The sequence below is a fragment of the Mixophyes fleayi genome, chromosome 6 (genome assembly GCF_038048845.1).
Source record: "Mixophyes fleayi isolate aMixFle1 chromosome 6, aMixFle1.hap1, whole genome shotgun sequence".
In the NCBI taxonomy this organism is placed as follows: domain Eukaryota; kingdom Metazoa; phylum Chordata; class Amphibia; order Anura; family Limnodynastidae; genus Mixophyes; species Mixophyes fleayi.
Window position 1 is genome coordinate 85,716,034 of NC_134407.1, and position 23,819 is coordinate 85,739,852.

The 23,819-nt window shown below is 39.3% G+C and overlaps 1 protein-coding gene across 1 annotated transcript in view; it reads left to right on the plus strand.

The window, feature by feature from the left end:
• The window catches only part of SYT15 (synaptotagmin 15), a 33,815-nt gene extending 17,169 nt beyond the window's left edge, over positions 1-16,646 (plus strand). Inside the window, exons 7-8 of the mRNA XM_075215246.1 lie at positions 10,116-10,298; positions 14,572-16,646. Coding sequence (XP_075071347.1) covers positions 10,116-10,298; positions 14,572-14,708 — 320 coding nt within the window. The 3' untranslated portion in view covers positions 14,709-16,646. The remainder of the gene's footprint in view (positions 1-10,115; positions 10,299-14,571) is intronic.
• Positions 16,647-23,819: the final 7,173 nt, after the last annotated feature.

The window sequence follows — 23,819 nt, forward strand, 5'->3', positions numbered from 1 at the left end:
CATTGGATCAATAAGAGTGAGGAGGATAACGTTTCCACACAAATGTGTAATTGCATTCACCCCACATGACTGGACTGAGCAACTCCTTTAGCTGGCCAATCACACGAGGGGTGTGTGCGCCATAGGGCTTCCCGCTCAAGGTTTGCTGAGTAAGGACTGAGGAGCAGTTATTCAAGGGAAATATCAATAGACAGCAAACAAGGATGCAGAGAGAGAAGGGGAGAAATAGCGAGTGTGAGGGCTGGCAGAGCGTAATAAAGGGAAAGTACAGTGAAATAGTAGACTGATAAATAAAATTAGTCACCGGAAAGAGAGATAGAGAGAGACTGACAGGCAGTGAAAGAGGATGCGGTGACAGAAGGGGAAGACACAGTGAGAGCTGGTAAAATGGAACAGAAGAGAGGATAAAGTGGTCCAATACAGTAGCAATAGACAAAGGTAAAATGGTAGCATTTGGTAAAGAACTGAAGGAAAATATTAAAATAAGTGAAATTATTTAGTCAGAGAAACACAGTAGGCAGTAATGTAACAGAGAATGAGACTTGACTGAAGAAGATTGAGATAGAGAAGAGAGTGCTTGTTATTAGAGTAACTTAAAAGACAGATTATAGCAAGAAAGACAAGTCAAGGATTTAAGAGAAGTAACATAGTAACATAATTGATGAGGTTGAAAAAAGACACCATCAAGTTAAACCTATTTTGGATCTCCTGAGATCCCTTACTTATATTTAAAATTGGCTCAGTTTCAATCAGGATAAATCCCTCCAGACCCAATATTACACTCCTATTTTTTCCCTATATCCACTACTATCCTTCATTTTAATTAACGGTCGTATCCCTGGATACACTTTTCTGCTAAAAATTTGTTTAACCCTTCCTTAAACATATCTATAAAATCTGCCATCACAATCTTCCCTGGCAGTGAATTCTATATCTTCTCTGCCCTTACTAAAATAATTCCTTTCTTTGCTGGTTGTGAAAATTCCTCTCCGCTAACCTTAGAGGGTGACCGCGTGTCCTGTGTATGGTCCTTGGGGTAAAAAGTTTCCATGAAAGTTCTCTGTATTGACCTTTAATGTATTTGTACATAGTAATCATATCTCCTCTTAGGCGCCTCTTTTCTAAATTAAACATGCCTAAACTGGCTAACCTTTCCTCATAACTTAATGACTCCATACCCTTTATCAATTTTGTTGCCCTTTTTATAGAGTGGTGCCCAGAACTGTACTCCATATTCAAGATGAGGTTTTACCAATGAATTTTACAGTGGCAAAATGACACTGTCTTCCCTTGTATCTATCGCCTTTTTTGTGCATGCCAGTACTGTATTTCCCCTTGCAGCTGCTGCTTGACATTAAGCACTATTGCTAAGTCTACTGTCTACAAGCACTCCCAAATCCTTTTCCATTATAGATTCCCCTAAATTAATTCCATTTAATTTATAGTTTGACTGCTAGTTTTTGATCCCTAAATACATAACCTTACATTTATCTAATTTAAACCTCATATTCCATTTGGCCGCCCAATCCTCCAGTTTATTTAAGTCCCTCTGTAGAGAAGCTACATCTTGCTCTGATTTTATTACCTTACAGAGTTTATTATCATCTGCAAAAATGGAAACTTTACTCTCTAAACCATCACCAAGGTGATTAATAAATATATTAAAAAGTAGTGGCCCCTGCTGGGAACCTTGATGTACTCTATATAAAACTTTTGACCAATTAGAAAATGTTTCATTTATCACAACTCTCTGTTACCTAGTCTCTAACCAGTTTTCGATCCAAGTACAAATGTTGTTTCCTAGACACAGTTCCCTTATTTTGTAAAATAACCTCTTGTGTGGCACTGTATCAAAGGCCTTTGCAAAATCTAAGTAGACCACATCTACTGTGCTACCCTGGTCTAAGTTCCCACTAACTTATCTGTAGAAACTAATAAGAATAGTTTCACATGACCTATCCCTCACAAATCCATTGTCACTGAGTTAGGGTTAGAGGACTGCCTGTGCAGCCGGCTCACGTGATATTACCTTCTGGAGTCTAACGGTGAGGGAGAACAGTTGTCAAAATGTAATGATCCAATTTCAAGATGTTGATAACTCTTGGATCCTGGCTAAGCGAATAAAGTACTTAATCTACAAGTACAACATAATTAGCGGAATTGCTCCATCAATTTCTTTTGCTGCTTTTCAAAAAGTCTAATTACGGGAATCACTTGACTCAAGCTAACAGTGTCTGCACTCTCTTCACATGTGACTACTTTGAGTGGTTTGAGCATTTTGCACAACGCGGAAAGTATTCTTCACTACGCTGGACTAAAGTACATTCCCCCTGAATTCTATTCTTCTTGCAGCTGCTGCATTCTCCTACATGCTGTTGCAGAATCCTGAAAATGACTCTAAATATTTCGGAACACAGACAGCATCTCCTGCATGTTATTGTCATTTTTTAAAAAGTTCTGTACCACCAAGTTGCTTGTGTGAGCAAAACAGAAAATGTGATGGAATTCCCCCCCGCTGCAATGCTCTAACAATATTGGTGACGTTATTAGAAATCACATATCCTCAGGAGAGTCCAATCAGTATAAGCCATGTTGCAATGACATCCCTTAGTTTTTCAAACTGGTTGTCAGCGGTATTACCTCTGACCTGCGCCTTGTCTCGTCTCTGATAACCACCTCTAACTCCCGCCTTCAAGACTTCTCCTGTGCTGCTCCCCACTTATGGAATTTCCTACCACGCTCAAACAGACTTTCCCACAGCCTTCAAATCATTAGATGCTCTTTGAAAACACATCTCTATTTTAGAGGTGACCTTATCCTCGATAACACTATTCACACTAATGCATCCTCGCAACTATCCCAATCTCCACTCTGAGCCACACTCGCTCCTCCTGTTTCAGCTGTGCCCTCTTCCCTTTAGAATGTAAGATCTCTAATGAGCAGGGTCCTCCATACCCTTTGTTTTCATGTCTCCATTCATTTTGTCTGCCTTGTCTGTTCTTGTTTTATGTATGTTCTATTTTATGTATGTCCTTGTCTTCCCTTCTGTACGGTGCTGTGGAGCACTTTGGTGCCCTAGAAATCTACGATAATAATAATAATAATAATAATAATAATAATAATAATAATAATAATATGCCTCTTTTTTAAGCAGATGATACACAGAGTAGCCTGCCTCTAAAAAATGTGACGCTCTTGGGTACATGCTGCTGCTGTCCCTGCTGGTGAAGGCGAATCACGAACCCAGTGGGCTGTCACAATCATATAATCTTCAATTTGCTCAGTTCCGCTTTTCCACATATCTGTGGTTAAGTGTACAGTGGGTAGAATGGCATTTTGTAGCCCAATAATTAAATTTTTACGAACCTTCTGGTAGAGGTGAGGAATAACTTTTCTAGTAAAATGGTGCTGTGATGGAATTTGGTAAAGGGGACAGAAGACCTTAAGTAACTGTCTAAACCAGCTGCTTTATTAGTGGATATTGGGCGCAGATGTAATACTAGCATAGTCGCCATGGGGTCTGTGATCCGCTTTGCGACAGGGTGACAGCTTTCATACTTGCTTCCTCTTGCAAAGAATTGTTTAACAGTCAATTGTTGTAAACTACTAGTAGTCTTCTTCTTGGTCTACTTCTGGGTTGAAGATCCACACCCAGCAGCAGAAGCAGCAGCAGTTGGCCTAACGCTCAAGGATTCTTCTGAGCAGTCCTGAATAGGGGAGGAGTCATCTCACCTTAGAAACTTGGATGCAGGACTATCTCTGATAACTTGTGAGGATATTGATGATGAAGGTGTTGGGGGTGTAGATTGCAGGTTCTGTGATCTAGCTGAGAGAAGAGGAGTAGCTGATGCTGGACTGCTTGTTGTTATTTTTTAGCATAACTTTCTGATTTTCACAAAAGCTTGCCATGAACTCGCTTCAAAGGTGTAACATGGATGAGGATCCTAGATGGTTAAGGTCCCTACCACTACTGACTGTGACTTTACAATGCTACAAATGGCTAGACAATTGTTGTCAGGATTTGTTTAAAAATAATTCCACACATAAGAGGTGGATTTTTTGGTCTTATGCCCAGGCATGACAATGGCCTTCTTCTTATCACTGGCAAGAACTGATTCCACTGGTGTATTACTTGCCACATTAGAGTTCATTAACAGCACTGTTTGCTTAGATGCCTTTAGCCCATTGTTAGCTTGTTTTGTGGGGGCCCAAACAAACCAAGCACTTCAGCCACAAAGTGGTACTGCTTGTCGTTGGAGTACTTGCTTTGTTAAACTGTACTTGTCATTTTCAATATCATTATCATGAACAGCTATTTATATAGCGCTGCTAATTCTGCAGCGCTGTACAGAGAACTCACATCAGTCCCTGCCCCATTGGAGCTTACAGTCTAAATCACCTAGCATACACACACACAGACAGACAGAGAGAGACTAGGGTCAACTTGATAGCAGCCAATTAACCTACCACTATGTTATTGGAATGTGGGAGGAAATTGGAGCACCCGGAGGAAACCCACGCAGACACTTTTAGAACATACAAACTGCACACAGATAAGACCATGGTCAGGAATCAAACTCATGACCCCAGTGTTGTGAGGCAGAATTGCTAGCCACTAAGCCATCATGCTGCCCATATCTTACATAAGGATGGGTGGGAGGGCCCAAGGACAATTCCATCTTAAACCATTTTTCTTTTTTGCCACTGCTGTGTGCAATGTTTCCTAGATGTGCTATGAACTGCTGTGTGTTTGAGTCATTGCTCTGTCGCTTAGCATCCAGCCAGGTCACTGCAGTCTTTTGTTTGAATGTGTATGAAAATAATATTGTGACCTGTGAGGTGGTTTAAATTGATTGCAAATGACTTGAAATTAGTGTTATTGAGGTTAATAATAATGTAGGGGAAAAAAAGGTAATTTTAGAAAACATCTCTGTTTAAAATACTGAGACTAATTGATTGAATAATTGCTGGGATCTCAGTAACTTAATAGGATTGCACAGTGACAAATATTAACCTCTGTAGAGTTATTTAAAATTACTGTTGTCTTCCTGTGATTATAATCAGTTTCCAGCATTCTCCCTTTACAAAACACTGTCAATATTTGCCCCAATGAAGCCATTCTTAAATATGTCTCCTACTTCCTTGGAGTCTTGTTCTGATTGGGGACTCCTCTGTTTTGAGGGCACTCTCTCAAGTAGATCATCAACAAAAACCTGACAGAGCACAGCAAATTTAATAGGATAAACTTCAGAAACATTTTGTGCCAATAGCAATCACTTGCTAGAAATTATATTGCACCAAACCAGATATAAATTTTGATGAACCAATTAAAGCAAATATCAGTTGATATTTATACAGCACATTTGTGCTATTTGCCACATGTTCGCTCCAACCTTATTGTTTCACAAAGTACGTGAAAATTGATGGTGAGCAATTAAGAAAGATGAATTCAATCTATCCATAATAGTAAATTGAAATGCGGAAACAAATAGCTTAATATCTTTTCATCTGAAAGTGTTTTTTTAGCACAATATAAAACCAGGATTATATGTATGTGTGTATATATATATATATATATATATATATAAAACAAATAAAGGATAATTATATATATATATATATATATATATATATATATATATATATATCAATATCTATCTATCTATCTATCTATCTATAAATTCTTAATATACCCCAACTAGATGGTATTTTGTAGCAGATACAATATTTGTTTAATTATTCCTGACAACAGCATGCCAGTTGCAGCTGCTACTAATTCATAACAACAGCTGTTATTTAATCATAAATTCAGATGCTTACAAAGTGATTTGGAATAGTATCACAAATCATGGTTGACATAAAAACAAGCTGTGCATGATCATAACATTATTAAACAAAAAATATTATTTAATTCCATTGAATGCCAGGCAATCCCTACATTTATTATGAAAATCAGCACTACCATTTCTTACGTGACCATGTCTAGGCTTCTGTGGGTGTCCTGTCCTCCATACTCTAGCACAGGGGTGTAACATCTGCTCCAGAGGCCCTCATTCTGCTCTTCTGAGCATGTGCAAAGGCCAGGGCATGTGCAGTGAAATTTAAATTTAAAGCCAAAACGAAGCATCACTCTACAAACACCGGCCTCTGTACATGCTCAGAAGATCAGAGCTGGGGCCTCTGTAGTGGATGGATCAGCATCACAGGGGAATAAGTCACTCCTGTTCAACATAGAAGCCACATGGGCTGCACCAGAGGTTGTACCGTCACGTGGCCATTTGTGAGTTTGTAGCCATCATCTGAATATGACTATAAATACAATCCATAGGCACCTTTTTCATGTGTTTTAGAAGAGCCTTGAAAGTGTAAATGAAATGCATCTAAAATGCTAAGTTCACGTCTCTATATTCTTACGAATTCGTGTGTCAGATTTCGCTTGGCATTAGACCACTGCATAGCTGAAAGAAAGGATATAATTTGGTTTATGATAACCCTGATTAAAGTAATTTATGAGAGATAAGTTTAGATCAGGAGTGGCCAACCAGTCGGAGCCTAAGATCCAAATAGATGCGGCAAAGTGGCAACTTTACCTTTTATATATGTATACTTATACATATACATAGTATAAACATGCACACATATATACCGCACACACATACATTGAAAATATAACATAATTTACAATATCTTTCTAATTGCAATAGAAGATATCCAACATTGCCAAAATGTTCAGAATAATAATCAACTCAGCACAGCTCTTACCTTGCTGTTGGGTCCAGGTAGAAAACATTTAAAAATAGCCATATAGAATAAAATAAAATGTTGTGATTATTATGTCAAATTCTGGTTTTAAGTTGGCAGTTTTATAGTACTACCATTGATCTATTTATATAGAAGTTCAGAATCTGCGCTTCCTTAGAAAATAGAGGTAGGCTGCCTGCAGGGATGTGTAAAGGGGTGGGCTTCAACCCTTCTGGATGCCAAGATATTGAAAATGGAAAGGGGTTCCCTGGGTGCCAAGGTCAAAGAATATTGCAAACAAGAGTAATGTAAATGGTAATGTATTATACAAATATTAAAAAGCAATCAGTACACTGATAATGAAACACAATTGCAAATAGCATATACATAAGGAGCTGAAATTGCTGTTTTTTGTGACCTTGTTTGAACTGTTCACTCAGCTCCTTATGTATATGCTATTTGCAATTGTGTTTCATTATCAGTGTACTGATTGTTTTTTAATATTTGTATAATACATTAGCATTTACATTACTCTTGTTTGCAATATTCTTTAACCTTGGCGCCAGGGAACCCCTTTCCATTTTCAATACCATTGATTAGTGACTTTCAAACTTAAAGTAAGCATTTAGCACTTAAAGTAAGCACTACCTTCTTCTCATTAGCTGGTGTATGGTTTATTGGTGGTTACCTGGAAATCTAACATAAATATTACAGTGAGACTGGATGCATCTATACAATAACATCACAATATTGCCTTTTAGGGTTTGTTCTATTGGCTGTTGATCCCTCACGCCAAAAATGTGTAATAGAGACTACACTTAGTGAATAGTGAACGAATGCTAGAGCATAGTTATTACAAAGTGTGAAGTGTCAGACAAGCCCAAAATACTAGGGGGTAAATGTATCAATCTGTGAGTTTCCGGCGGGTTTGAAAAGTGGAGATGTTGCCTATAGCAAACAATCAGATTCTAGTTCTCATTTATTTAGTACATTCTACAAAATGATAGCTAGAATCTGATTGGTTGCAATAGGCAACATCTCCACTTTTCAAACCCGCCGGAAACTCGCAGCTTGATACATTTACCCCTAGATGTCTATTTACAGTATAATAATATACAAATATGAAGCATATAATATAGCACAATAGTGTGCATTATTTAATATATAAACAACATAGAAAATAAAAACCTTAATAACAGTGTACAATAATAGGCGTCTTTTCATCCTCTAGCATATACACTACTAAATGTTCTCTCATTTCCATTTACCTTAAATAAAAAGTGCATTTTTAAAACTTTTCTTCCTGCATAATGTGTGTTTTCCTCCTTCTTGCATATTCATTGTCCATTTATTCTGATGTCTGGTTTTAGCAAGATCCGATTACACATGGAAGAGAGAGACATTAAAGATTGACCAGAGGAAGGAAGCAATATTAACAGCCCCTCCTTGTTTTAAGTATAATTATAACAAATGTTATAAATGTTACATTATATTAGGTATATGAAACCAAGATAATACAAAATAATAGACTTTTAAATGTTCTATAATTCTATAAACAAGGTAATACATTGAATTATATACTCATGGTTATTTGATATAGTGTTACACATGTAGCTACTGTACTGAATGTGTACCTTGAATATTTCATAAAGAAAGATTCTTTTGAAGTTTGCTGAAAACGGTCTCATACCCACTGGCATTAATTTCATTTGTTTTACTAACATTTTTTAATACTAGTACAACGTATGTAAGCAGGTCTGAAAATATAACCCATTGTAACCAATGGCACTATACCCATGTGCGTTTTTACTAGTGTTCGGGTACATTGTGCATTTCAGATCGTATAGTGGTAAATGCATTTACTGCAAGTTAAATGCATTGGGGAAGATTACAGTGATCTCCAGTCACCTCAAACTGACATGTGTTTTCACTCGTGTTTGTGTTAATGTTACGAAAAGCTTAATTACTATTATTTTCCTTTATTTATAAAGCTGCAACATATTACACTGCCTTATACATTGAGTGGATGCAAATAAATTGCATACAATTACATGAAACAGATGGTAACATTTGACACCTGGGGTATTGGAATGACAATTTAAGGTGTGTGTGGCTACTGTAAGATAGAAGCAGACACATTATCAGCCACCAATATTAAACAGTCATTGCCGACTGTCATTTTTGTGCAGCTATCAGAGATGGGGTATAGGTGGAATGAGGAATGAGGAGAGAGTGGAAGGGGAAAGCATGAAAGATGAACAAGTCACTGTAAAAATCTTAAGACAGTCAGCTGTGTTTTTCTCCAGAACATAAACAGGAACAGGGTTTTGTTAATATAGATGTTGACGGCCATCATCAAACCTCCTTACTGTTCTTGTTCTGGAGAAAGCTATCACTTTCCTGTTGCACATGCACACACTTTTGGTGCCAGGTTTATGATTTTAAAGCCAAGAGCCTTCTTTGTGCCTGGATTCTTCTTGATTTTGATGTCAATTGGTGAGTGTTTGTGTTATGTGGGTGAGAGGCCTAATGTTGCCCAATTCTGTTTGACTTTAACCTGTCTTATATCAAATCAATGGAAAAAAAGTGTATTGGCAAAATATTTAACATGGTTTCAAACTATTCCAATTTTTGTTTATGTCACTTATCTAACAATGCTGATTTCTATTGTCTATTACAATTCTTAGATTGTACGCTCCTCTGAGCAGGGCCATCTCTCCTCCTGTTTCCACCACTTCTAACTCTGCTCTCCAGCTACTTAGCCCTCCTCCTCGAGGGTCCCTCCTCCACCCCACATCCACTCTCGCTCCCTCCTCCCCCCTGGGGGTCTCCCTCTTTTCCACGCCCTCCTTCTTGGGCCCCGTCGTTTGCGGATCCTCCCTCTCCCTTCCCCGCCCTCTCTAGCTGTGCATTGAGCTTACTGAGTTGCTGTGTTTACTGTACTGTGCTGTCTCCCATTGTATTGTAATTTTGTTTGTCTCTGTACGGTGCTGCGGACGCCTTGTGGCGCCTTATAAATAAATATTAATAATAATAATAATAATAAAATCATGAATAATATACTTGATGTCCTAACCTGACGACAGTTGTGGCATAATCACTCCCTCTTCCACATTCCCTTTACAGCTAGTAACATTCTTACTATTTCCAAGAAATACAGTGTATGTGATAAATGTGAAGCATTCACTTGTCTTTCACTTGTCACTGAACTTTATTGTGTCTTGTTAATATATAGCAAATGTTTCATTAGACATATATATATATATATATATATATATATATATATATATATATATATATATATACACTAAGAATCACTTACAAAATGTGAAAATTTGTAGCATTGTTCTTATATTGGCTCTCATTTGTTGTAGGTTCAGCACTTGTTAAGGTGTCTCTAATGAATCACAACAGGTTTATCAAGAGTAAGAAGACCAATGTCGTCCTTGGCACCCCAAACCCTGTTTATAATGAGACCTTCAGCTTTAAGTTGGAGCCTAGCGAATTGGACACAGCAAGCCTGAGTCTCTCCGTTTTGCAGAACTCTGATGGAGATAGTAAGTAGCTTAAATAGCCCAACAAATTATATCATGTTTTCTATAATATACTTTGAGTTATTGCATTTATATCAATAAAGGTGCCAGTCATTATATAAAAAAAGTTTGTAGAAGCTCTGCCGGCAATGTTTTGTCTAAGCATCCAGAAATCTGTAAATTAAACAATTAAAGGGGCTATTCCACATTCATATTTTTTTTTTAACTCCCCTGCCCTAATATTGTCCAGTCAGGAGAATTTTAAGACAGTTCTTCAAATTCCTTCCACTTACGATCCTGAGATTTTAACACGTGGACCAGTCCCTAGGTACTGGGACCCTGCTAAATAAAAAAACCGGCATAGTGCGGAAATTGTTTAACACTTTGGTCAGTGATCATTACTAAGAGTGTTTGTGAGTTGAGAGGGACCCATCTCACAAACAGAAAGTGGGTATCATTTCCTGATCACAAAAACACAGTGGTTCCAATATAAGAATCATTCTGTCCTGTGCAACCGGAGGCACTTCCAGGGTGTGAAAAGCCGATAATTATGAAAGTCATCACTAATATTTCTCTGTAGGAATGAGAACTACAATCCCTGACAAACAAGCTTATTGTATAAAATAAAACACACAGTTTTTCCGCCATAGAGCGAAAACTGTAAAAAAAGATATACTTAATACAATATAAAATGATCAATAAACTCTATTATACTCCATCCAACCTCTAATAAAGTACACATATTTTCTATGTACAATGTATGGTACAAAGTTCTTTCTATCCTACAAAAAAACAATATTTCAAAATTATCTTGGATAGAGAAAACAATCACTTATTCCTTTATTGTGCAAAAAGAGCTGAACAAATGTGTGTTTGCATCTGAAGTGCACAATCAACACACTCCTCTGGCAGTGAAAGGTCTAAAAAATGAAAGCACTGAAGGGCTGCATTTAGAGTCTGCTGTTCATTGTATCCATGTATCAGCTTTGTATATTGCATCAGCTTTTAACATTATAATTTCTAGAGTACTTAGCTTAATAACAACAGTGACAGTAGGGTGCTGTGTTTCATATTTGCCAAAGGCTATCAGTACCTAGCTGAACATTACTGACCCCTAAAACACCTGTCTCTTGACATAGTTGTGACAGAATGCCAATAAGATGCTCAGCATAAAAAAACACATTTGTTTTTGCCAATGGGGAGTTAATTTGTTCCATTTCATATAACATGGGTGGAAAAGATGACAAACTGCAACGTGGGAAGTACCATTGCCTCTTCAGGTGTTTATCCAACCTTCACCTGTCCCATATCGCTAGCAAACATATTTTTAGTTCAGTTATTAACCATTTTCCTGTCAGAGCACAGCGAGTCCCTATTACAGTGGTTATGGTTTGCACAGATAGTTTGCATCTTATTAAGAAAGGACAAGGATGTGTATCCCTTAAATTGTCCTATTAACAACATTAATAAAGGCTCTATTATGCTGAGAAGTTTGATACATTAAATCATTTTTCTAGACAGTTATATAGAATATAGCAGAGCAGAGACTTAAGTTTCCGAACTCAATTAGATGCCACTTACAGACATCTGGAGACTCTGCCAGTTGCTTGAGAAAGAGGGGGAGGGAGAGAGAGCAGGCAGAACGGAAATGACTCTGTTGTAAGCATTGCAATAATTTTATAAAGTATTTGCATTAATTTTCATCCCAGTGATTACATACAGATAGGAAGGCATATTGTAGCAACTACTTGAACTGACAAAAATGCAAACAAATGCTATATTTTTGGTAAGTTGGAGCTTTGACTAGTACAAAAGAAAAGAATTTCAAATACATTAGATTTGCTTTAAGTATAAATGCTTAAAAGCTATGATTTGTTTTGGCATTTTACTTCCCTCCCCCATCCCGACATTCCAGGTTCAGGCGGGCGTAAGTGTCAGAATCGAACAACTCTGCATAGGAGAATATGTGCATGTGCATAGCGATTGCAAGCAAGATACACTACACAAGCTGGCGCTCTGTATCAGCCCTAAGTGGTCATAGCCAAATATTTAGAATTCAGATTTATTTCAGTATTCAACAGATGTTCTATGGGAGCTAAATACTATGCCGTGTCAGTCATCACTGTCATTCGGCGCGTACAACTGTCCTGTAGCTGGTGCAAATGATAAGGCTGAAACCAAATTTACTTAAGAAACAAAGTACATAAATTGGCCTCATCTGCGTCAGAACGACCCTGGCACACCCTTGCTATACATTGCCTAAGTTAGTTCGCCCCTTATCCGTTCTGCCTCTAAAGTCATAGGCAGTCGTAAGTGTCATTTGCATTCAGACTTGAATTGCATGCTATTGTGTTCATTGCCGTAAGGTCCATTTCTGAGCATGCGCAGAACTAATTCAGGCATGATACGCTGTGTGAATGGATGTACGTCCAAACATGAATTAATCCCAGTAAGTACAAGCTCATTAATTTACCTAAAGATGTTATCAATGAATTCTTCCAGTTTTAACAATGTTGTATGTTATACATTTTAAATTTGAAGGATTGATAGCTGTAAATTTATCGCAGAACATCCTCTTCAGATGAGAAAACAGCGCATAGCATTCACTTTGCACTAGGAAGTGAATGAGATGGTTCCTTGCACCGTCTCTAGATGGGTGGGGTACGGGTTGCTGATGCTGATGACACTGACACAGAGGACATCTACAATAAAAAATCGATTGAATGAAAAAACGACAGCTAGAATGACAGACTTACCTGAAAAACGACTGTGCAGATCTCCGATGCCAGCAGAAGGATGACAGCACCTCCTTCCGACTGTCCAGGTCTCCAGCAGTACTGTGTGACGTCAGTGTGCCCTTCATGCCTTTCAATTTAAAACGGCAATGTCGGGACCCCACAGGGACACTGTTTGAACAGGGTCCGGACATTGCCATTTTTAATTAAAAGGCATGAATGGCGCACTGATGGCACACAGTGGTGCTGTCATCCTTCTGTTCTCATCGGAGATCTGCAAATAATTGTTAATTTAATTTATATTTACTCACAAATGCAAGGGAAGTGTTAATGCTAAATACGATTGTGGCTCTCATATGTCGTCTCGCCTAGTGACAGACCTATTTTTACCCCTTTTGGATATATATAATTGAAACATTTATTTTACAAGAAGACTTTCTTATTATAAACTGAACGGAGTTATATTTTACTGTAATCATTTCATTGAACTCTAATCCTGGAGTAGTATGAATAAAGAAAAAATATTGTCCAAGAGGTGTAGAGATTTCTGTTTCTGAAAGAGGAAGGTCTGATTTCTATTAAGTAGAACTCCGCCAGCAATAAATGTTTTTATTGAACTAGTCATACCTAACATATAGTAGTTTACTTTTTTTAACAAAGCCACCCTGCACCAGGGGCGCACGGAGGATTTTTAAGGGGGGGTTCCCCTCCACCCCAAGAAAAAAAAAGCGAGACAGCTCAGTTTCGGCAGCACTGTACTATACAGCAGCCGCGGCGCTGTCAAATAAGCATCCGCGGCGGTGCTGTATACAATAGTACAGTGCCGCTATGTAGGGCACTTTTTTAGCAGAGGGGAGGGGTTTCTGGAGACCCAGAAACCCCCCCTGCGTGCACCCCTGTGCACCAACATATAACTACATCTCACAAAAGTCCTTTCTTTTTGTGTGTATGTTGGGTCTAGTGCATTGAATTACAAAACATGTTCTTAAATTAACATATGACACTGTTTGGGAACTTGTTCCTAATCTGTGAGCCACAGACTTAATGGCACTAAAGTGAAACCACTTTTACATTTCGGCAGTGCATACACTTTATAAAACACCTACTTCTTGAACAAAGAGCTGTTGTACGCCAGCATTCTCAAAATGCTTCAAGGAAGATATATACACAGGGATGTTGGAATTGTGGAAACAGAGGAAAAATGAGGGGACAGAGGAAAAAAGTTAGTGATTTAGTGGAGTCAATCAGCTAAAGTATGTCTGGGCTAAGCAGTTTGCAAGTTGACTTGTTTTCAATAAAAGGCTTGGGAATTTCTTTTCCACCCTGATAGATGCAATGAAACATATGTTTTGACTGCACTTTTAGCAGCTAGTGTCAATGGATATTGGACACTCTTTGCTTCTGATTTTGATCCAAACAATAAGTAAAACTTGACAAATAAGTTCATGTATAGTGTAAAAACAACAGTATCAGGTATATAGAGTATAGTATATAACAGTGCACAGTAATACAATTGAAGCAATGAAACCAATGATTTATTATTCTATCTCTTTCACATCTAGAGTGTAACTTGCTAGGCCGCGTTGTGGTTGGACCATTCATGTACACCAGAGGTCGAGAGCTGGAACACTGGAATGAAATGCTCAATAAACCCAAAGAACTGGTGAAAAGATGGCATTCCCTGAGCATTAGCACCTGAAGTATAACAGCCAAATATACTCCGCTTGAATGGAAGATGCATATTGTGCAAGACAGCAAAAACATGGGAACTGAAGAGAAGGGTTTCTGTTCTTAAAATTATGAATGAAACCTTAGTTTTAGCTGGTTGGTTTGACTGACTATAGAGATTGGGCTTTCCAAGGAAAATCCATTAACTTGAATGGACCATTTAATGATAGCTTGACTATCTTTTCCTCAGTGTTAATTCATTCATATTAGCTGTAAACATAACATAATGCATAAAACAACATTGTTGAAAATAAAGACCCACTACACATTTTGTGCATAAAGATAATAATAATAATATATAGTACAAAACAATTTGCTATTCAAACCTCTGAATAGTGTTGCATGTATTCAACTTATTGTAGAAATATAATTATAGGTACTGTAATATATGATTTATTTTTTGCCTATTTAATCAGAAACCAATCAAATTATATATTGATGGAGGACATTTTCTCACAAGCTTGGATTTCTTTATATTTTATTTAGAAATGTGGTGCAGTAGGGCACTTTCTCAGACTATCCTCGTCTCCAGTCTGTTTCCAGCGCCAATCGTAGTGCCACAGATTATGTGTTGATTTATATTGTGGACCCTGCAACCAAATTTCAGGCTTGTAAAGTAAGGCAAGGAGAAAACATCCTACAAACCGTTTAATGTTTATAAATAAAACAACCTAGAATTAAGACACACCAGTGCAATTTACAGCCAGTAGAACAGAATATTCCCTGATGTTTCATAAATGAATAATTTAGAAGTCCACTTTGCTGTGTTACCTGTGTTTATGGGACATTGACAGGTTGGGGGTGATATTTAGTATTGTGTCTGTAAGTAGATTTGACCGTACTTTAGACTTGCAGTTATTAAGGCCTGGAGACGGGAAACAGCAGTGGACAGTTGTAAGTTGACTACAGTGAGGCATGTACATATAAGTGTGGCACTCTCCCCCTGGAGACACATAAGTGTTGGGTGTCTCCTGGAGATACAACATATTAAGACTTGGGGGTGTATTTACTATGTGGCGGTTCCATAGAACTGCTGATTCCCAGCGTTTTCAAGGTATTTTTTAAAACGCCACTTTTATTAAAGAAAAAGCTCATCCGGTTTTGTGTTTAATAAAATTGGCGTTTGAAGAAAATGCCTTCAAAGCGCCGGGAATAGGCAGTTTTACGGAACCGCTGCATAGTAAATATACCCCCTTGGACACATTCGCAGATACTTTTCATGATGATGACACCAGTAGAGTCTCATTGACTGTTTCCTTATTGACACCTCCAGCAGTACTTCATTCATTAACGATGTGGATATCTTATGTTAAGTTGAGGCCGTCTACTGACATTTCTTATTGGCCAGGTGGACTACTGCAGGAAAGAAGATTCACTGGATTTCTAAAGGGGTAAACAACGGATGTGTGGTGTTTGCATTTAATTACATTTTGTATGGTAAATGTGACTTTGACATTTATTAATAACACTTACAAGGACTATTCTCCCCTGTGCATATGATACTTAATTACGGTATATTGTGTACAAAAAGTGTAATGGACATTCACAATTATTTCTGCACTATTGTTGCTGTGTTTTAACGTTTCTTGAGATACATGTTATGCCACATACACGTATGTCCGCAATTTTTGTGACAGAATTCTTATGCTGATGTTCGGGATCATGTGTGAGATGCAAAATTATGCTTTATATGTGTACTACTAATTAATAAGGTAATTGATGTAACTATAAATTTTGTTTATACAGTATTGTGCATATTTAATTTTTTTATTTTGACACTTTATGGCTCTAGAGAACATTGTAGGAACTATACTTGGACATGGGCACATTTACTATACTCTATTTGCTAACAATTGCCAACTGTTCTTTATATCCACCTCTGTTTATTAAATATCTATTTCTCGAAGAATTCTTTTTTCCGGATGTCCCTGTTGTTTAACATCAGCCCACTGCACATAACAACTCTTGTTATTTGTGAATAATACAGTTATCCATGTTTGTTTATATCCTGATTTCTGTAAAATGTGCTGAAGGCGAGCATTAGAAATACAGTACAATTACTTTCAAATTGTATGCATTGCTCACATCCTGCTGGGTGTAAAGAACCCTCTCAAGGTCACTTACTAAACACAAACGATCATGCAGCACATTTAATTTTGCACACATGTGCTTATTTCACTGCTGTGTACATACATAGGTGCACGATCACTTCCTGCTTTTGGGACCATCCTCTGTGCAAGCATTTTGCTAGACCTTCTGCATCACTGCAGTACGAGATGGAAATGTAAGTTTTGTGGAAATCAGGATGTTTTGCAGCGGGTGAGGCTCTGCAGCTAAATGCAAAACCTGTTATACCACCCTAAATATACACTCTCCACTTATATAAACACACAAATCTAAATAAAAAAAATGCTATATAGTTTATTTGTTGCATATGTGATGTCCTTGGCCTAGGAACAAACTGGCTAGAGAAATGATATACAGTGGTGGGCAGCTGTTTAACACTATGTTTGGATTTATCCTTCACTATAGTTTTTGCACAGATGCCAAACATATATTTGGGACACGTGTGACATGCAGATAAAATCTTTGCTGCCAGCCTCGGACTGGTCTGCCGGGCAGCCGGGCTAACCACAGGTAGGCCCCGCCGCGATTAAGCTCCGCCCCCTCTGTTGTTAGGGTGAAGCTTACAGAACAGGTGACAAGTGACCCCAGAACAACACTGCGACGGCTGCGGGGAGACTACACACTACCGCGCAGGTGCCCCGGCAAAAAGGCCAAGGCAAAGGGAAAGTGGTTTCGCGCAAAGTGCAGAAGGCGACATCCCAACACCTTGTGCGTTCCCGGGCATCCCCGGCTAGGGCAGCACTGAGGGCACATAGTACCACGAACTTCAAGCGACCGGCCTCTTGGCCAGAGGAGCAGGTGACGGCCCATCGTCTACAGGTGGCACCTTTACTAGGATGGTGATACTGTGCACAATGTTGCTGTCTTCTGTAAAGAAAATCATCGGTTTCCCGGCCAAATAAAGTCGTTTGTTCCCGGAGACACAAGGAGACAAATTAACCTGACCCAGGTCACAAGCTGGTGACGCTGAAAGAAGCGGACACAAATCTCCAGCAACTCTCTCAACGTCATTGTTATATGGGCAGCACAGGTAACAGTATTATTCCTCTTAAAACTGAAAAACACAAAGCTCGAAGGTCCCGCCCTCAAACTTATAGCTTCTAGTAGATCTATGTAGTCCTATAGAGGGGGTGGGAGATTGGTATGGGTAAGAGCTCTGTCCTAAGAGAGGGAATACTGTTGGGCTACTAGGTCTGTTACTGTGCCAGTAATAATTTATTGCAATGGTTCTGATGTGTGACTTTTGGCTATAACATGTACCTTTTAATATATGGTTGTGTTCCTCACTCACTATGTACCCCCCTTACCCCATTTTGTTTTATTGTCCTTCCATTCCTCCCATTTTTATTTTTGTACCCCTTCAAAAATTCTTCAAAACTAATAAAAACTTTCTAAGAAAAAAGCTGAAAAACACAGTTCTTATGGTGGAATTAAATACATTAAACATAAAGGCAAGGTGTTGCTGCCACCCATGCGGTCCTCTCTCCTGCCAGCAGTGTGTGGGCCATTCACACGCTGTCTGCATGAAAAAGTCCACTGCAATCCAGCGATGCTCTCTTAGCTGTCCATTAATATCATGTTGCTGACAGGAGCAAGGACAGCCACCCCGTGATGGAATAGGGGGGCCCCCGAATGGGGAGATTTGCTGGAACACAGGTTTTTTATTTATGTTTAACTTATTTAAGTTCCACCCAAAACAGTTTTCAGTGTTGGTGTTAATTAGCCTTTAACATATGAGCTACCCAATCTCTATGATCATAAGGAGGCACAGCATGGTGATTAAGGGGCACAGTAGTGTGTGTGATGGCACAGCGGGCTTGTGGCAATGTAATGTGTGTGGTAGGTGGTGGCTAAGTATTAATTGTGGGTCATATTGATTTAACGCTGGGGCTGGTTGGAATTTTCTCAATGTACCCATTACTTTTTCCAAATAGGGCCCCCAAAATTCCAGGAAACAGACAAGCCGCAACTAAAGAAACCAGCAGCCACAAGTGGTAAAAGTGACAACAACAGGTAGGACAGTCTGTCAAATGTTCTGAGTCTAGTGCAGGCTTGGCTAACCTGTGGTACTCCAGGTGTTGTGAAACTACAAGTCCCAGCATACCCTACAGCAATAAGCTGCTATATATTGGCAAAGCATGCTGGGGCTTGTATTTTCACGACACCTGGAGTACCACAGGTTAGCCAAGCCTGGTCTAGTGGGACAATCCTGATTTTTGGTGACTGTTCTGCCCAATCTAAGGGGCAGGTCAAGACTGTGTATTCTTTATACACACACTGTATGCTTTATATACTACACTAAGGTGCTAGCTGTCCTTCGTGAATTGACCACTCCCCCTCTAGTGTCAGGTCCCGCCTCTATGATGGCTGGCCACACCCCCTCTGGTGGGTCCCTAGTGTTGCAGTCCCCCGGTGGGCCCTTCATGCCCCAGTCCGACACTGTTTGCTGCTATCATTTTCTGAGATGTGTGAAGTTCACAGCTGGGGAAACAAAGATCAATTCATTCTGCTGTGTAGTGTGGTTGGGATAGGTCTGGGAACAATTAAGGACAAATTTCGCTTCTGAAAAATGCAAAATTTGGGGGCAAAATACAAGTCAAATCTTGTGTTAAAAAAAAGAGTTAAAATTACTGGGTCTGTTTGTTAAAGTTGGCCAGCCAATCAGTAAGGGTGTTGCGGGATGTTCTGAGCTGGAGATGTTTTTTAAGGATAGGTATCCCAGTTCCCACCCCCACTTGTCACAGCGAATGTGTTCCACAGCCCAGTTGCCCCCTCTATGTCACACCGCCATGTACCCATGTCCCAGTTGCCCACCCCCATCACAGTCAATGCATTTCTTCGCCCCAGTTGTCCCCCCTCTGCCCCCCTCTGTCACAGTTCCTAAGTTCCCATACCCCAGTTTTTGCCCTTTGCCACCTCTGTCCCCCTACCCTTGTCACGTCCCATTCGTATCCATACCCCTGTTGTTTTTCCCCTGCCATCTTCCACACCATCCAAGCACCCCACCCCCCAGTTGCCCAGCCCCGGCCACAACAGTGCCCACCTCCACCCTGAATGTCTTTGCCTGCCCCATCACATCTACCAGCCCCATACCTTCACTTCCCCTGCTGGGCATGTTTCCCCCTTCATACCCATTTCCCACAGCCCTGCTCAGGTTGCCCTCCACTCCTGCCTTTGGTACCCCTGTTGCCCCCACCTTACCTGCCTCAGACCTGTTTGGTTTTGACCCCACTCTCCCACCTCGGCACCCCAGTCACCCCCACTTTTACCTTCCACATTGCGGGGATATTTATGAAGTATGTTCTTTCATTGACTCAACCTCCAATTGTTTGAGGGGACTGAGGCTCATAGCATATGGAGCATCGTTTGTATATCCATGGTTGCAGTGTGGAAGATGGGATGCATTCTTGACGGTTTGTGCATGTGTTCTTCATTATGAGTAAGAGTCGGTGGCTTTCCTGGGTGTGAACTGGAGGGGAGGTAGATAGGTCCTACAGCAGTGAGTTTTAGTGGTTGCATGGCCCCTTGGTTGTTGCCTGTTTTGTTGGAGACCTGGCCTGACATGTGGATGCCAGTCACACTGTTTGAGTTCCATGATTGTGTGCATTTACATGAAGTCCTGGATGACTAAGTGGAGGAGGTATGCCGAGGCCTCTGGATCAGGATGGAAGGCATTAGTGCGAAGGCCTACCAAAGTTTTGTCAAATGGGTTAATGGTATGTTGGTTGGTCTGTTATTTAGAGACCAGGCTGAGGACCATTTTTGTGCCTCGACCTGCCCCAAATTGGTCATCCGTTTTCTGCCCCTGTCGCCTCATGTGCCCTTGATGTGACTGCTTCTCCGTTCTGTTCAATAGGCTGGCGGAATGATGATTGGCCAGTTATTTAGTGATCAGGCCCGATGGCCATTTGAGTATCATGGAGTATATGGGCCTGACCCAACTGAATTTGTCATTGGTCTCTGCCCCTGTTGCCCCATGTGCCCATGATGTGCCTGCTCCCCTGTTGCACCAGCCCTTAGCAAATTGGTATGAGGTTCTCTGGGTTTGGGATGTGTGTTTGGCTTCTTCATTTGGAGGTTCCAATGAACATTTGGTGTGATTTGAGGTCTCGGAGTCCATCTAGTTCTCAGATGCCTCGTTGGGCTGCTCGGTTGGCCTGGAAGAGCATCATGGTTCTAGTGAACCATGCATGGAGTTCGAGCTTAATCAGGATGCAAAACGTACTTGGCTTGTGGCTCTGACCACGGTATGCAAGATGCAATTTCTGTAGTGTATCTGCCTCTTCTGGTGACTTAGAGGGAGGTTCCTAGTGTGCGGGACATGGTTTATTGTTGCTGGTTGAGGGCGCAAGTAGCTCCACAAGTGTCAGGTCATCATCATCATCATCATCTATTTATATAGCGCCACTAATTCCGCAGGTGGAGGAGTTTAAGGGTCTAAGTATCAGCTCAGCAACTTCCTTAAGGGGAAATATAATCAACAGATTGGACAGTAACTGTATCAAAAATATAAGTAAAACATATGTATACACAAGGGGATGCAAATATGCTTCGTAAATTATGTACTGTATAGGCATATCCTTATGAAAAACCAGCTAAGATTAAAGTCATCATAAACTCCTTGGGTATAACGCAACCATCTTTCTAATGTGATCTATCTAGACAGCCTCTCAGCAAAGTTGTCTTTAAATTTCCTCAACGGGGTGGCAAAATCAATTCTTCTAGTATCTGCCAACGTAATTGCGATTATCATTGTCATTATGTCTAAACATATAAAATGTCTATCAATTTTTTTTTTCTCTTCTGGAATAAATGTTCTTATATTACATTTATGCTCATTAAGCCCTTGAAGTCTGACCATTGCAGATAAGGACAGTGCCACTCTAGCAATGGATAAGGATACCTTTTTTTTGGGAGCTTAAAGACAACTCAGTATTGAGAAACGGTATAGTAAATTATCTCAGGATCCTACTGAGACATAATGAAAGGTTGTTGATGAATACATTGAATCTGCCCATTTTGGTGGGATTAATACAAAGACACAACATTATTTTTTGATTAATGATTATCCATTAGTCCCCATTCTGTATTTATTACCAAAAAATCATAAGTATTTGCAGGATCCTGCAGACTGACCAATTTTGGTGGGTCCCTATTCACTTCTACCAGCCATTGTTAGACCAATATCCTATTATATCAGTACTAGTTATATGCCCATCATAATGGTGGGAAAAAATAAAAGTAAGATAATGCTGCATCTAATTCGACTTTACCGTTGTGGCAGCATTGATTGAATTGTTTGTGATATGACTGCCCAGCCGCAAATGCTTAGCGTGGCAAAATTCACTAATACTGTTCATGGGACCACAGTTATGAGCATTAATATTTGTTTCATCAAAGTTACCAACATCAAGAATGGTGTGGATTCTTGTTCGCTGACTTTGTAGGCGTTGACGTGATATTACATCTGTCCTGTTCGCTCTTCGATTGTTTTCTCTGTGACGGGTAATTTGTGGAGGAATCAGATTTGCATGGTGATGACGATCACATTCACCTTCTCTTTGGTCATCAGTTATAGTTTGTCGTTGGGCTTTATCCCATTCTGCCCTTCGTCTTTTTGCTGCTTCCTGCTGTGCAGTTACTCCCAGAGCAGACATCTGCCTTTTAGGTTGCCTTGCTGTTACACTTTGTTGCTTAAATTATTCCTATTCATGTAACACTAAGTACAAATAAAACGAATGACTAAAAATTCAAGTCAATTTGGAATAGCAAAGGTCGCTATAAATGCTAACTGCCACCCAAAAAGCCTACAGAACAAAATGAGCCCAAAAAACTAGGAAAATCTAGTCATGAAAATGAAGTACACAAAAGAGTCATTTTACCAAATTTGTGTGTTTTGTGTGTGTGTCTTTATAAAGATGAGGAGCAGCGTTAGCCTTATATATATCGGTATCTAGTTATGGGGGAGATAAATCTCATAGGTTATCATTTAAAGTTGTACTAAAGTTGACAAATAAAAAAAAAATCTATATATTATGTGTTATAGAGAGTGTCATCCTAACTTTCCTTCTACCTTTGGGTAATCCGAAAATGAATCAGAAGTTGCTGTGTTCTGGCATATATTTCTTTGAAAGTCCAACCCACCTCTTTAGTCGCTGACTTAAATAGACATCTATGAGCACTTTCACACATGCGGAAATTGTGTATTTGTAGATTTGCATATTGTAAAATGTGCATTTGTTATAAAGCGTAAACATTCCCACTTTAGGTTTTATGTGCATCTGTCGGTGTAATGTAATGTAAAATGCTATTTTTAAATTCTTCTCTGTAGAAGTAGGAATTTGGCATCAACCGTTCTGGATTTAAAAAATGGGCCTATAGCTGTAAATATGTGCATCAAAACATTCACACAGGCTTCATGTGTATTTATTAAACACAGATTTAGGCTAAATCTGCTTCTTTCATGTATATTTGAAAGAACTGTTGGCAAAAATGCATCTCAGGTCTGTATAGGTAAAGTGACATATTTCCATCTAAAGACATTTGGTAGTAGGAGTTATGAATGGTATTTGGTTTCCTCTCAATTTGGGTCACATCCCTTATCATCACAGAGGAATGGGAATGAATTACAGTTATACAGCAGCCAGTTAATGGAAGGGTTATCTAAACATGTTTTAGTTAATCATTTGCTTATAGAACTAGGTTATTTGGTTCCTTATCTCGCTTGAGAAAGATCTATTTGTTAAATGAGCAGAATAAGATTAGACATTCCTTATGTGTGTCCACATCTTGATTTTGCCTTGTTAAAGAGTACTATTACATAATATTTTTTTTTAAATGTTCCATGGTCACTAAACTTTAAGTTTAAATGAACACAAACAAAGCATAGGGGTTGTCAATAGAGAAGTGTAGAGCTTATTAAAGTATTATTGTCCATAGGGACGAGATTAATTTA